General features: G+C 37.5%; 1 protein-coding gene across 2 annotated transcripts; it reads right to left on the minus strand.

Annotated features, from left to right (window-relative positions):
- Positions 1-46: 46 nt before the first annotated feature.
- LOC108886579 (bactericidal permeability-increasing protein) lies at positions 47-8,790 on the minus strand. Of its 2 annotated transcripts, none has more exons than XM_018681524.2 (16): positions 8,646-8,790; positions 4,781-4,888; positions 4,578-4,692; positions 4,346-4,477; positions 4,103-4,258; positions 3,913-3,976; positions 3,437-3,497; positions 3,230-3,321; positions 2,948-3,124; positions 2,797-2,856; positions 2,549-2,716; positions 2,405-2,472; positions 2,256-2,298; positions 2,111-2,174; positions 712-788; positions 47-556 (listed from the first exon to the last, which is right to left on the minus strand). In XM_018681524.2, the coding sequence occupies exons 2-16, from the start codon at positions 4,881-4,883 to the stop codon at positions 515-517; spliced, it is 1,422 nt and encodes a 473-aa protein (XP_018537040.1). In that variant the 5' UTR covers positions 4,884-4,888; positions 8,646-8,790; the 3' UTR covers positions 47-514. The 2 variants fall into 2 exon arrangements, with proteins under 2 accessions (XP_018537040.1, XP_050930615.1); XM_051074658.1 differs by lacking the exon at positions 8,646-8,790 and adding an exon at positions 5,142-5,192.
- Between the last annotated feature and the right edge of the window lie 6,910 nt (positions 8,791-15,700).

The following is a 15,700-nucleotide window of genomic DNA, read 5'->3' on the forward strand; positions in this document are numbered from 1 at the left end:
ATGTCATGGTATTTTTTGGGAGACTTTCCAAACTGGCGGAAAAATGTCATGGATCAGCACATTTATTCGCTCAGTGAGCTACAAACTCAGAACCTCTGAGAAAGAATTTGCCTAAAGTCAGCAGTGGAAAGTGCTGTGATCTGCTTTGGAAGAAGTATGTTATTTCAAAAAAGATGATTGCGATGACACCAGCAAACCCCATTTCGCAAAATGTCTCCTGGGCTGCAGTAACCCTTTGTGGAAGTTCACTGCTCTCATCTACATGTAGAAAAGCTGGATAGAGTTCATATTTAAAAGAAAAATAGTTTTTAAAAAAACCCAAAAAATGATTTTAAAAAATCTGAAGTGAGATCCAAATGCAAACTGGAGATCAGTATTTCTCAAGCTTTTAAGAGAGGCACATCACTCAATTTCTTGGAAAATTCTCTGTCAGGTAGTTGTACTGTTGCTGCTCCTTCATAATGGCATGCCCCAGTGTAGACAGAAAACTTTGGATTTTTAAAGAAAATGTTGTTTAACCTGTAAACTGAACATCTGTCCCAATCAGCATGTAGTCCTGGTGAAAAATAAAGCAAAGCAGTGGCAGTTACTAACATATTTAAGGTGTTTTCTATCAATTTCTTAATGTTATATCATTCTACATTAAAATGCCACTCATATAATACATACAGCTAACTCAAAACATGCAGTTTTATAGAGAACATCTCTGACCTTCAGGACCTCAAGCTGAGTGTTCACAAGCTTCATCTTTCCAAGTGCAGGAAGTGGGTATCCCTTTGCAAGTTGAACTGTGGAGCAGAGTTAATAAATTTGAAAATCAGAAATATTAAATTGTTTGGGACATATACTCTATTCCCTTACCCTACCTTATTCTTTTAGGGATTTGTATAATTTTAAAATCAAATTTAAAAAATATAGGACGATATAGGTGGAACATGTTCTCTTTTATATATATATATATATATATATATATATATATATATATATATATATATATATATATATATAAAGAGAAATATGTAAATTTATATAAAACTTAATGTAACAGAGTTTTGAATTAACTGATGCCTCTCAATAGGTCATTTAGGAGGACCCGTGAGTGCATCATAGTCTACTCCAGTGATTGTCAAGCAGAGGTACTTGTACCCTAGAGTATATTTCTGTAATTGTGTTCAGGAGAAGAATACTTTGGCAAAGCTGATCTTTAGTATATGTATTGTCACAGTTACCAGTAAACTACCAGCTGTGTTTGGCTGATTACACAGGCTTCTTCTTCCATTAACCTTTTAACTTGGAAGCAGAGAAGTCAAAATAGCTAATTAATGGAAAAAAAAATGTTGAAATGTCCTGCTTCTGCCATTCTAAGTAGTTGTAATATGAATGAAAACCTTTTGGCATTTTGTTTTGCAGGTATTTAGTCATAAACCAAAATATCAGACAGAATTAAATTTAGATCACATCATGGTGCTAGATAAGTTCAGGGAATCAAAGTTATAACAAACCATCCGTCCTACTTTCCAAATGTGTGCACCAACTTTCACAGCTATCCATCCAGTAGTTGTCAAAATATTTCAATTAAAAGCAAAGACGCCAACCTCATGGTGGCGCTAGAGGAAAAGTCAGGGGAACACAAGAGCCATTAGGACACGTTAGCTGTGAACCAAGCCATAAGACTGTTGAACTCAAAATACGTTGTAAATCTGAATGACATAAAATCTGTCTAAATCATGTAAGTCATATATGTCTACAAATTTTCATGGCAATCCACCCAATAGTTGTTGAGATATTTCAGTCTGGATCAAGTGGTGGACTGACCAGCAGCCATCTCTAGAGCCATGTTGCTTGAATGTCTAAAATGTTGCAACAATACAATATAATAAGAGTGTTAAATGCCAAATCAGTTTAAATGAACATATCAGGGACATGAGGGGTGATGTTGATAATTAAGCTCATCTGACAAGATGTATATCAGATATAGAAGGACCCAGCACAGAGTCGAAAAAATTACTCCTGAACTCCATGCTTGGGGTTGATCTGCATACAACAGCCTGAGTACTTGATGTGGCACCTAGTTCAAATAGCGTACAAAAGTGAAAATGCAAAAACTCACCATTTAGTCTGGGTATCACTACCACTTTGAGGACCAGTTGCAGGATGCTGTCAAGGGATCTGACCTGTAGGTTAGAGTTAGGGTTAGTTTTTTAAGTTAATGCGGGTGGTGCACACTGTGACTTGTGTTAGAATGCATCTCTCACCTGAAACTCTCCCACATAACTTGTCCCTAGGGTCAGAGTCATTCTGTGCAAATGAGGTAAAATTAGACTGTGATGTTCATCTTTACAGGGACCTTTTGGCTCCATTTTTCTCCTCTGAGAACAAGCCCTGATTTTTTTTTGTAACTCACTTGTTGAGGGTGACAGCTCCAGCCAGCCTCATTCCTCGGACAAACACTTGGGCGCTGACACTGGTTTCCTGAAAAGACAATATATAAGTCTCAGTGTTTTTCCCAAACACAATGGCTTTTCATCATGTCAGCTGTATTACCTACCAAGTTTAGAACAAAGAGAGGAGAAAGTGTGGTGTTGGGTTGGATAGCGTAGGCTGTCACTGTGCTAGAGGCCTGAACGGTCAAATTGTTGGGTTCAAAAGTAGTGACGGGAGGTTTCACTGTCTGCACTAGCAGTTTCATCATCAGACCTGGAAAACGCTTGGCAATCTGAAAATACACCAAGATATAGCTGACAAATTGCCAAGGAAGGTCAAGTCTCTTATTAGATCAGTAGAATGAGTTGTCACCTGCGGGATGAAGGCTCCAAATGTCCTGGTGTTGAGTCGGATGGGAGAGCTTTGTGGGATCTGTTGTGACAGAGTGAGAAAGATTGTAGATCAGTTTGATGTCATGAAAGTAAATTCATCAAGGAAATCAGGGTGGGAGGGTGCAGTGCACCATGTCATCAGTGACAAACAGGTGGAGGGCTCCAGCTTTGTTGTAGACGAAGGCTGCAGAGTTGGCAGTGAAGGCAGACATGCCGATGTACAACATGTTGTTGATCTGGGATGGCAGGGTAAAGGCTGAGGGCGAGAACGGAGGCTCCTGATGCTTTCCAATGTTATAAAATTCACCCTTAGGAGCGGAAGAACAATGATAGTTTGTTTGTTTATAATTATACTGAGCTTTCAGATTCTAAAATGTGGTATAAATGTGCAGCAACTGACCAAAACTCTTTACCTTCAAACTGAAGTCTATAGAAGAATTTGAAACTATGGGGGATGACACCATGGAATATTCGATCTCTGCATATTGGTCCACCTTGGCTAAAACTGTGGCAAGGTAGAAAGTCAGTTATATATTCAGCATCAGTAAAACATTATATAAATTTTTGACATACAGTACATGTTTGATGTGTGTTGTTTTCACTGTACATAGATGTTTTACCATTGAGAGTTTTCAGCTGAGGGTTCAAATCAGATATGGCATTAGTCACTAGAGGGCACATCTGCAACAATAAAGAACAAATAAATGCCATCTCTCTATCCGCATATCACAACAGTGAAACGGTGCACCAGTAAAAACAATAATGTCATATAGAATAAGTGCATTTTGCTGATAATACCTCTGTGCTTGTGTATAACATTTTGAATATAGGGCTAGGACTTTTACTTGTATTTAAATGTAAATTTATCGGTACTTTTACTGACATAGTGACTGACATACTGACTAAGTTCATTCACAGACCATGATGCCACCAATCTTTTAGCTTAAGAGTTCCCCTGTAGAAGTTGCTCTGAGCAGCTTTATGAACAAGTCTTTTAGCTGCAGGAGGTCTCCTAGTGGTAAAATATATGAATCTGACCCCAAGAGAGGGAGGATGATCATCAAAAACAGTGGGCATAAAGCCAGTTTCCCCTCACCTGTTTCTGCATAGCACTTCTCAAAGCCTTATCAATGAACTTTCTGAAGAGATTGTACAGCCAGCTGAAACAAACAGCAACCACTGGAATTAGTGGAGTATGCAGTGCATTAAGCATGATACATACAACTGGAAATTCAACATTCACATTCCCTTACATTGGTTCAAATGTACAGCAGGGCTTATTTTACCTGGCTCCACCGTGGAATTTGACGCTTGCACTGCTGACAGTGGCCCCACAGTTGACATTACTGACTGCTGGTCGGCCTGTCTCATCGCTCTTGATGGCAATACTTGTTCCGATAGTGAGTCCTTTCACTTTCAAATCAAATGAGCCACTGTCCTTTCTGTTGAGAGAGAGGAGTCACTGTTGCAGCAGAAATCTCACAAAATGGATTAAAATGTATTTTATGAGGAGATCTTTTCTCACTCACATTATGTGGAGATACTTGACTTTCCAGTTTCCTCGCAGGCTGATGAAGGCATTACTAACTGACAGTCTCATGCCTGTACCCTGCACAAGATTCACTGCAGACTGTGGCAGTCCCACACTGACTATACACATACTGGAATAAACAAGATGCTTCTTTGTAAAGGCACTTGGTTAAAAAATAACACATTTTATCAACAGAATTTCCAGGAGTGCTAAATATAGAGCATTCTTACTTTGACAAGCTGTACTTGACATTGCCAATAGGAGAAACTGTCTGTGACCCTGAAAAATCTGGGACTTTGATGGATTTGAGTTTCTGCTGAATTGAAACCATGCCCAGTTGTCTGCCTAACAAAACACAAGAAAACGTGATGGTGAAAACTCTGGAGAGACTGGCACTTTTCAACTAAAAGAGGAAAATTGCTGGAAACCCTACCATATTCAAGGCCTTTTTCTGTTAGCTTAACCTTTACTCCAGGATTGGTGCCTGAGGTCATAGGGATGAAAGCCACCAGAAGGAACCACCAGCACAGGGTCATTTTGACTGTTGTGAGATAAAAAGTGAAAAATAAATAAATACAAATTAAAATGATGAAGCTGCCCCCATGAATCAGGCAAAGTTTCTGCTTTTGTGTAGTTGACATGGTCTGTGAGGAGTGTTTGGAAAGCAATACAGTAAATCAAACCTTCCTCATTTAGAGGAGTTCATTTTTATCATTACAAGTTACTAGTTCCTCAGCTCTTTTTGTTTTAATTAATGACAACATTTATTAATCTCAGTGATAAAGATGACCTACACTATAGGCTGTGTATTTTTTTTTGTAATTTCCCAAGCCATTTGAAGACAATGTAGACTTGAAGAGCCACAGTAAAGTCCTTGGTCAATGGTGGGAGATGAAAAAAAAAAGAGTAAATATACCAATGCAACAATGTACAAATACTCCAACACATGTAAAAAATACTGGATAATATGCAGAATCACTGAAAGGATCAAAGTACTTGAGAAAATGTACTTTGTTTCCACCACTGCTTTGTGCTGGTGATTCCTGCTTCAGCTGAGGCCTGTGAAAGAGCTGACTGTCACTGCTGCACAAGAAGCCACATGACCCCTGACAAGTCAGCAGGCAAGCTGGAGTTTATTAAATTAGGCTGAGATTAAAGGCCAAGTCTGCCATTTTTTGCAACTTCTGTGTTTTTGAATCTGATACAAATGTTAAACATTTTACAGATGGATGCACTTTTAATAATTACATATTAAGACAGTATCAACATATTTTATGACTTTAAAACTCAGCTGTGCACAGAAAAATAATGGTTCTTAAATGGTTCTTCAAAAGGCTTGCTGGTTCTTCAAAGAACCATCACCAGTTAAAGAACCTCTTCATTCAGGAAATGGTTCATTGCATTCTTTATACGGTTCTTTAAAGTACTAAAGGTTCTTCATTTTTATTGGCGTTACCGTTGGTTGTGTGATAACATGAAGGGCTGTAACTAACAAATATTTTCATTCTCAATTAATCAACAGATTATTTTCACAATTAATCAATTAATTGTTTGGGTTATATACCATCAGAAAACAGTGAAATATGCCCATCAAAATTTTCAAATTCCAGGCTGACATCTCTAAATATGTTGTTCTGTCTGACCAGTATTTCAGAGCACAATATATCAAATGTGTGGGACCCAAAGAAATTATTACATTTGACTTGTTTATTTAAAAATTACTTAAGCAATTATCAAGTCCTATCTATCAAAGTAGATGTCAAGTCATTTGCTATTGAACCAAAGAAATATAAATCAAGTTGTTTGGGGTGGTTGGCTGATTGTGGAAACAAACAAACCTTCACCACAAATAAAGTTAAAACAATAAATATCAAGCAGTTCTTGTTCACCCTCACTCACACATAGACACACACAGAGGTGAGGAGTTGAAAATTTAAATAACGTTAAGTAGCAATGTTTGAGTTCTTGTTCGTTTAGGAGTTTAGGAATTTAATATTACATTTAACAGACATGAAATCTGCTATTTAACCTGATATACGTTGTGTTTTTACAAAAACTAGTCAAACGTCATGACTGAGTGGGGCGGAGACAAGAACGCACTGCACACCGTCTGTAATGTCCGCACAGAGACAAAAAAACCGAGCGCACCTCAGCATTTTCACTGTAATTGGTAGCCTGTTACTGAAAATTTGCTTGGTTTGGCAATGTTTCTGCTCTGTACTTAGCTTATAACTGCTGACGTTTATGACAGAGAGACATGAGACATTCAAAGGTTGTCTGGTTAATATCTCTTATATCCTATTTGCAAAGGCAAAGTAATTTTATTAAGTAAATTACCATCTTCCATCTTAGACTTAAGAAAGTAAACTTAGTCATAGTAGGCTAATCGGCTACAAACGCTAGTTCTGCTAACGTTAGCGCGCCACAGTCTATGGCTAAAACGTATTAGCTCTAAAGATAGCTGGATTACCGTTAGCCGCTCCAACCGTTGCTGTTTCAGTGAGTCTGTGGCTTGTAAAATGTTAGTAACTGTTATAACGGTTTGAGTTAAATGTTACACTTAGGTTACATTTGTCATTTTCAAGCAGTTCAGTGAGTTCTTATTTATTTTAGACTTTTATTTAGACTTTGCAAAAATTGGTGCGTTAAATTTTTTAATGCTGCCATTTTGCTAGCTGAAACTTACAGAGAAGGGGGGACATTTGTATTTTCCTATCATGTATTATGAATGCTCATAGAAGTCTAATATCTGTAGTTTCAACTGTTTATGGAATAAAATAATGTATAATGTACTCAAAGTAAAAAGCCAATTTCTACCATCATGACACATAGACTTTGAATGAGACAATCGCAGATGCAGTACCATCTAGATTTTAATATAGTGAATATGTTTTGAAATTATCCTTCTTCAAATTATATTTCTGAATGCTCATTGGATGACTATTCACAAGTTATGTTTATGTCTTATTTAAGCTACTCAAAGAAGTATCAGCTCTGATCAAAACTGACTTGGACAAACAGGAATTCAGGGTATCCAATAAGCTGACTGGCTGGATAATGACCACCTCAAAGCACCATTGGACTTACTGTGTACATTTCAATAACTTACTTATTTAATACTTTACTCATCTGTAATTGAATGAAGTGTAAATAAATGTCAATAAACAACCAGCAACTGATTTTATGTGCTTCTTTTTCAACCTACCCATAGTCATTTAAATGCTTAAAGAACCATTTCCTATGAAAAATATCTAAAGAACCATTTAAAGGAGGTTCTTCACTGTACCAGTTGGATACACAAAGAACCTTGTTGAAAATGGTTCCTTAAATAACCTATTTTTGCTAAAGTTCTTTGGAGCACCATAAAGAACCATAGAAATTGTTAATTTTTGCTAAAAGGTTCCTTCTGGAACTAAAAATGGTTCTTCTATGGCATCACTCTGAAGAACCATTTTTGGTTCTAGTTAGCACCTTTATTTTTCTGTGTGTGTCACATGCTGTTGGACTATGATCAAGAGCTCCATTGGTCATTCAAGAATGAAACAAATCTAACCAATTCTATCTTGTACTTTTCTTTGTTTTTCCCACTGATGATGTTGCTTGATCTTTAGTATGTTGCATCTTTGAATGAAAGATTTGGGCTCTGAAAGAGTTTAAGAACACACTGAATAATAGACTGACTGAACAGAAAATATCTCAGACATGTGACTAACAGTGGAAAGCTCTCTTAAGACTCTTTCCGTGTGGATCAGAAGTGCAGTGGAGGCCAAAGTGTTTAGTTTTCTGTATTTAGAGTTGTGGTTTCCTTTCAACACAATAATTTGTTTTTAAAAAGGTGTAAAAGAGCTGTTTATTAACTGGAAACCAAAAACAACACAATCATCTCAGACTATACATACCAAAACATCAGTTATACTTCATCTAAATATTCTTCCCAAAACACTAGCTCAGAGCACAGCAAAGTGCTTCATGAAATACTAACTCTGACCAATATTTAGCAATATTCCATCATAAAGTTATCTACATTATTCAGGTCAGCCCTTGCAGACATATCCATGCATTCTCATTCAGCAAATACACTGCAACTGAAGCAGAGGAATCAGTGGAATAAGTACATCCCTCCAACCCAACAAATCAGAATCAATGGAACACTGTCCATGTATGTTAGTTTTTTTAAATATTGCAAATAAATATTCATTGACATACATTTGGATCATTACAAATGTTAAATCTGAGAACAAATTCCAAAAAATGTCTGTTAATGTATTTCCATACAGCGAATATACACCAACGCTTACCTGAAACAGCGGTTTATCAGGACTGGCTACTTTCTCCTAATGTGTTAGAGTGACTGCCTATAAGGCAGAGTGAAAGAGGAACTGAGTCACATGGTCTTTAATTCATTTACTTAATCAGGAACTGAACTCGGCTAGGGGACTCTCCCTGATTGCAACAGTAAGTATGTTTCTTATTTGACATTATTGAACACCTCGATGCTCTCTCATAATCCCTTCAAAATCACAAGACCAACAGTGATGGAAATCTCAGTGTTTTTTGCAAAACATACACTCTGATGCCACAGTCTGCTTTATACTTCCTTGTATGAATTTACAGTAAGTACAATTGTTCCTCAGTCCACTTCCTCCCCACTCAGTTTTGCTAGACCTGCACCATAACACCTCATCCAAACAACAATGAATATTAGACATGTTTATGGAAAAAAGCATTAAATGTTGTGTTTATCAAACTTTTCTGCTGTTAAACTGTACAGCAGAATGAAACTATCTTTCTTGTACTGTTATAGAGTGTTTTATTGTTTTACAATTTTCCCTTTTTTAGTGTTTGTCACCATAACACAGAAAGTAGAAATGAAAACAAAATCATGCTCTCCCTCTTCCTCTCAACAGTGACAGGATATAGTCTCACATTTCTGGGAGTAATGGTTATAAAATATAATTCTGTTAGTCAATTTTAAGGAACTTCTCATCATTCAGTAATAATTTTTTAATCGTGCCCATTTTCTTTAATTTCTTCAAAATAATTTTCTTTAAATTGGAATTGGTCTCTTACAGTTGCTTACATCTCATAGAGTCTGACAGAACTGACTGGCTGACTGTGTTATGAACAGGATTTGTGCATTGATTATTAATGAGCATTGGTAGCATATAAAGCATCAGATTTTGTTATTTTTGTTGAACCAAAACATAACACTAATTGCAGTTATTGCTGTTCTTCTTGTCTGTGCTGTACTGCAGGCTTCCCTGAGATCTTTGATGAGCTTAATAGCTTGGTCTACTGTTGCAACAGATTTGAGATAATCATCAACATAGAAAACTGGTCTTAATGGTCATCATGACGTCTTCATGACTTCCTTAGGGTACTTCTCCTGGTTGTTATTAGCAGTTTGATGCAATGCAAAATTAGCAATGCTTTGGGATGATACTGCACCAAAGAGATGGACCTTCAGCCTATAAGCCTCAAGTGGTTTACTGATATTGCCATCTGGCCTCATACATGTTTTCAGAGAAATCCTGGTTATATTGTCTCATGAGTAGATCTTTCAGCTCAACAACTGAGATTTGGTTAGCTGCAATGGGCCCAGAATGTTCTGCAGCACTGCTAGCACTGAGTGGTCCAATCTCCAGCCATCCTAATAAGGTTTGGACTGCATATGGGCCATTTTCTTGACTATTTATTATATTCCAGGGCTCCATTGCCTGAGAAACATCGGTCCCATTGAGGAGTTCAATATCTGCTTTAACTGAATGCCACTAAGAATAGGCCAGTTTTTCAAATCAGCTTCCATGATTATGTTTTATTTTGAGATGGGAATTTTGTTCTGGGTGTAAACTTTTGGCAGGCCCAGATATATGCGGCCCTCCAAGTCTCCCACCTCCAGTCCTGTGACCTCATAGGTTCCTATAGGGTTTTCCTTCCAAATTGCTTGCAACAGAATCTCTGTTTTGCGTCCTTTCACATTTAGTTGGTTCATAAGTTCACATTTAGTTACTGTATTGCCTGGATCAAGGAATGCATAGGTCTTAATGTACTTGTTCCCCTTGGCCACCTTAACTCTGACTGGAACAATTGTTAATGCACTTCTAGGCCCCAGTTGCATCACCTGCTGAGACAAGAGTGTTGATAATTGAAGTCTCTCCTGTCTCAGCAGTGGCTTCTAGTTGATTTTCCTGATTTGGGTTTTTTGTACTTTGGATGTGAAGCAAAGTTGGATGTTTCATTTGGCAAATCTGACACATTAATCTTCTTTTGCACACATTAATCTTGTTTTTGCTTAAATGGTCTTTTAGTAGACAACCAAAATCCATGACATCCATGACTTCTTAAGAACTCAACCTTTTTGTTACGTGACTGTGTTTTGAATTGTAAGCAGTCGATCAGAGCATGTTTGCCATGACAGAATCCACATGAAGCAATGATAGCACTGGATATAATATTAGAATGTTGTTGTGGAACAAATGATTGCTTTACAGTGCATCTTGCCTTCTCTGTATTCACTGCTACTGAAGTAGCAAAGCTGCTTGCCTCTTATTGGCTTTGGTTCAGCTTTGTTACTTTTTGGCTGTCACCTCTATGTATTCTGCCTTGATCAATAAGACATGTTCTAAATCACTGCGTTAAGATGTCTCATATAAAAAAAAAAAAAAAAAAACTCACCCTAAACTGGAAATGTACAGGGTCAAAATGCAACAAGAGCTCTTACCACCTACAGTCTGATTGAAAAGACTGACTGTGTATGACTTCTGTACATAATTTGGGCAAAGTGTGTGGATTATCAATGACCATTGGTGTAAATTTTGATGAACCAACTCATGATGCTATCTGAAGAAACCATAAAACTATGGTTTCTTCATAGCTATCTGAAGAAACTATGGTTTCTTAATGAGTTGGTTCATCTACCTACCTGTGTTTCAATCAAAGCCACATCCTATTTCAAAAGTAAATTGATCAATAAAACAGTTGTTGTTGGTTAATGTCCTGGAATGGCTGCAAAATAATAGGCTTACAATATCACTGGAATCAGTATCATGCAATTGTATTATGCAAGTATTATACAATGTTTTTGAGCAATGAAATTCTATCAGGCGTTTCAAACAAAATGAATATTAACATATAAAATGTACTTAACAGATTCAGCATTACATTCCGATAACATTATCGGACAGACAATGTAAGATGCAGGATGAGAGAGAACAAAGCACAATACAGATTCTACATGAAGATGTTGCAAAATAGTAATAGGACTGAAAAGACCAGTAATAACAATAATATGACTAATAATAAAACTAATAAAAATTGTAGTAGTGGGTGTTGAGCAGGATCTTGAGCAGTGGGTGGTCAAGATCAAAACCACTGGGTTTTCTCTCTCCTTTCATCCTGAATATAGGTGCCCTTTTTTAAACTCTGGAAGTGACTTTCACTGCAACAAATACAATGAAAATTGTGTTTTATGATGAAGTTAGATTTAATAATAATCACTTATTACCTAATCAACATTCTACCTCCTCTTCTTCAAGTTCACTTGAAATTCCTGCTGGGCATCACAAACCCAGTTCAGGTTCTAAGATAAGAATTGAGATTCTGCATTACTTACTATAATGCAATAGTACATTGTTCATGATCATGACTGGAGAGTGGATGAGGCTTAACTGAAGGATGTGGTGGTTTAAAAGACTGCTGCTGGATGTGGTGGTTTAAAAGACTGCTGCTTCTGAGCTGTAAAGAACTCTAGTGACATCTAGTGGCCAGAAGTGCACAAAACATTTTATCCAACTGTAGTTTTCAAAGTGAGCTCTTCTTTTTAGAAAGTCTCACAGTGTAAGAACATCAGTCCTGATCACAGATTTCTCTGTCACCACTTGTTCATGTGTTTTTACTACATCAACATTCCCTATGTTTACATACTATTTGTACACAATAGAGTACACAGATTCTTTCTGTGGGGACATGCTACACTCTGACTAGGAAAGCTATTTGATATTATTTCATCAGCATCCACTGATAATGGGACTGTGTTTACTCCCCTCACTACTACTGCTAATTAAGCGTATTGGACTATTTCTGCACTATATAATTGCCACTCTAAGTGCTGCTACCAAACTGGACCAAATAAACAAATAACAAACCATGAAGAGGTTTTCATGTTTCATGAGAGGTTTTCAAATCAGTTGTTTGTGATATGATGCTGTGTTAACCTGGGAAGCCAAAGTAAGCAAATTTACAAACCAGTGGGGGTGCTTTGAGGGCTTGCTGCAGGGTTTATGAAATCATACTTTTGGCTCTGGTGTGTGTGTTTATAAAAAAGGTCTGCGAATATTGCAGTGTATTTCTGATGTCTAACAAATCAAAACCAACGCTGGCAATTAAATCTCTTGTTTCTCAGCACAAGAAAAGTGGACAGTGTTTCTGTCAAACTGAGTAATTCTCTTTTGTTTTTGTAATATTAATTACCTTCATAACTGTATGAAAGATTTATGCATGTGTTGACTGAATGCTAGCTAACTACCCAGCAACTGTTGCTATGCCTCCTGTCACACCTGCTGTGTGACTCAAACCAAGAGAGTGATCTTAAAGGCCCATGGTAAACCCATACAAGTGTTTAGCTGGTCAGAGCTCAGCATAACTCCACCACAGGGATCTGTCCTTGGTCCACCTCTATTGACACTGTACATAAATACCATCATTCTTCTTAATCAGTACTGTCCATTATTTTGCAGATGACATAATTTTATACGTCCCAGGCTTCTCTCCAGGCTGTGACTGGTCTTCAGTCTACCTATGGTCACCTCCACCAGTGACTAATTATACCCCTATTAGCACCTTAAATGGTGCCCACATTACCCTGGCTGAATTCTATAAATACTTTACTTTTAATACAATTTGTTTGGACAGCCAACTGTCATTTAAAATTCATATTTAACGAATGGGCCCAAAGGAGGTATCTGTGTGTGTGTGTGTGTGTTTGAGGGGGTAGGGGAAGAGGAGTTGATCACCCTGTTTTAACATGCTCTGATGCCACAGGGAGAATACAGTCAAAACAGCCAAGAGCTGCTGTCACAGATGATGAGCTCTGAAAAATATTGTCACAGAAAATAATTAGCATAAAAACTTTTATTTTAAATCTTTTGTTGCCACAAATTCAGGTTTCTTACAGTGAAACCAAATTCTACCTCAAATGTATCAATAAAAATCTTCTTTTGCAGTTAAAGTCACCAGTTTATAGTTTAGTTTTAATAGCATTCCGTGTCACTGATGTGCCTTTAATTATCGGTTCTATCAGAGTTCATTTATGTGTTTATCTTACGGGGGTGAGCCACCTCACAGGTTGGTTATATTACCTGTTGACCTCAGGTTAGTGAACTAAGACAATGTTTAATGCAGTGTTTTTTCTGATATGAAAATGGATATTATTCAGCACACCCAGCCCCAGCAGGCCCCTCTTCAGAAACTCATATCTCCAGACGTCAAAGCTGGCTCGGAAATTTAAACTGGCTTCAAATTAATTTGAAGGAATTGTAGGTTATTTTGAATTCATGTAATCATACTCCATCACCCTTTCTGTTTCTTTACATCTCTCTCTACTCATCTCCCATATGTCTCCCCTTGACCAAAACTGAACGTGGATTGATGCTGCGTTTACAGTTTGGTTTTGATCAGTTAAGAAATTTCACACGGGGTTGGCTGATATTTTGCACACAGTGCACATGTGTCAAACTCAAGGCCCGCGGGCCACATCTGGCCCGTGAATGAATTATCTTTGGCCCGCATGACAAAATCTGTTTACTATTAGAGCTGGCCCACCGGTATATCGCACGCACCACCATAATACTACAAGTCCCATAATGCACTGCCCGTGCGGCGGCACGTTAATCACGGGCCGGGAAAGCGTGCCCCACTCGTTCATCAGCAGTCTTATATTATTACACACTCATGTCAACTCTCAGCTATCCTTCTCCCCCAAAAAATTGCTAAACGAGTGGACTTTGAAAACAGGGGTTTTCAAGACAGGTGGGAGGCACAGTATAATGTCCGCGGATGTAAAGGGCAAAGCTGTGTGTCTTCTGTGTAGCTGACATTGTAGCTGTAATGAAACAATACAACATAAGAAGACACTATGAAACGAAGCACCACGACAGATACAAGCATCTGGACACGACACAAAGGCCACAGAAGGTAGAAGAGTTCAAAAGAAGTCTGGTTTCACAGCAGGCTATGTTCACTGTAGAAAATGTTTTCACTTGAAATTACTGTGGAAAAACTGCAGAGAGAGCCATAAGGAATTAATGAAACTGGTTTTATTTCTTTTATTTTTATTTATTTATTATATATTGTTTTTATTTCATAATTAATGTTGTTTTATAGGCAATAATCTATAGGCCTTTTTAGTTCCAGGTTCAATATGCGCAAAAAGGTTGTTTCAATTTTTCAAGTTTTCAATAAACGTTGAACCCGTCCGGCCCTTGACTTGTAGCAATTTTTTCATTGTGTATTTGAGTTTGACACCCCTGGTGTACGGCAACAGGAAAAGTGCATGTCTACGTCCACCGGTGTCGAGGTGAACCAGCTGAATATAAGCATCTCAAGTTGACGACAAGTGCATTGAAAAGTAAAAGCTGCTGGCCTTTACCTTTTCTTTGTCAAACCACCTGTTCGACCAGCAGTTAGATAAGTAATATTTTCAGTGTTGTCCACAGTCTCATGACATGTTTAACATTCAGCACAGCACGCTGGTTAAGCTCATGGCAAATTGTTACTAACAACTAAAATGAAAGCTTGTCTGTATGTAGTCTAACTGGTTAGTTTGTCATTAATCTCCAAATTTTGCAAATTGCTGTAAACTTCAGTATCTTAAACCAGTAACAGTCTGAGCGGAAATGATGGGGGTCTGTATGGATAAAGATAAAATCCTAATGATACCCATCCCCACAGCTGGTTAGTGGCTTCGCCCTGACTTTAGGCAGATGAGCAATTCACTGTTCAAATCACTATATTATAAATAGTGCATAAATTATTTATATATGCACGCAATAACAGAACTTAAAAAAAAAACTAAAATGCTTTTGCTTAAAGCACAAAGCTTGTAAACTCAAATTAAAACTGAGTTTTATCTCTCAATTTACACGCAGTATAAAAACTTCAGTTAAGATTTGAGCTGTCACTTAAGAAAGCATCATAAAAACTAAAGAAATCACTGTAGACTTGAAAAAAAGAATTGTCGATGCTCAGGAAGCAGGAGAAGGATATACAAAGTTATCACAGCATTTCCAAGGGTCAAGAACTCAAATGAGAAGTGTTACCGAGAAATTCAAGGAGAGCCACACAGCCCAGAACAAAC

The sequence above is a fragment of the Lates calcarifer genome, linkage group LG12 (assembly GCF_001640805.2).
Source record: "Lates calcarifer isolate ASB-BC8 linkage group LG12, TLL_Latcal_v3, whole genome shotgun sequence".
Lineage (NCBI taxonomy): Eukaryota > Metazoa > Chordata > Actinopteri > Centropomidae > Lates > Lates calcarifer.

What these genes read in the sequence shown, in the direction of transcription:
- LOC108886579 (XM_018681524.2), bottom strand. Translation starts at nt 4,883, where the DNA reads ATGACCCTGTGCTGGTGGTTCCTTCTGGTGGCTTTCATCCCTATGACC. An exon ending in GGAGCTGTCACCCTCAACAA is followed by an intron (nt 2,299 to 2,404) that starts GTGAGTTACAAA and finishes TCATTTGCACAG; the next exon opens with AATGACTCTGACCCTAGGGA. An exon ending in CTCAGCTTGAGGTCCTGAAG is followed by an intron (nt 557 to 711) that starts GTCAGAGATGTT and finishes ATTTTTCACCAG; the next exon opens with GACTACATGCTGATTGGGAC.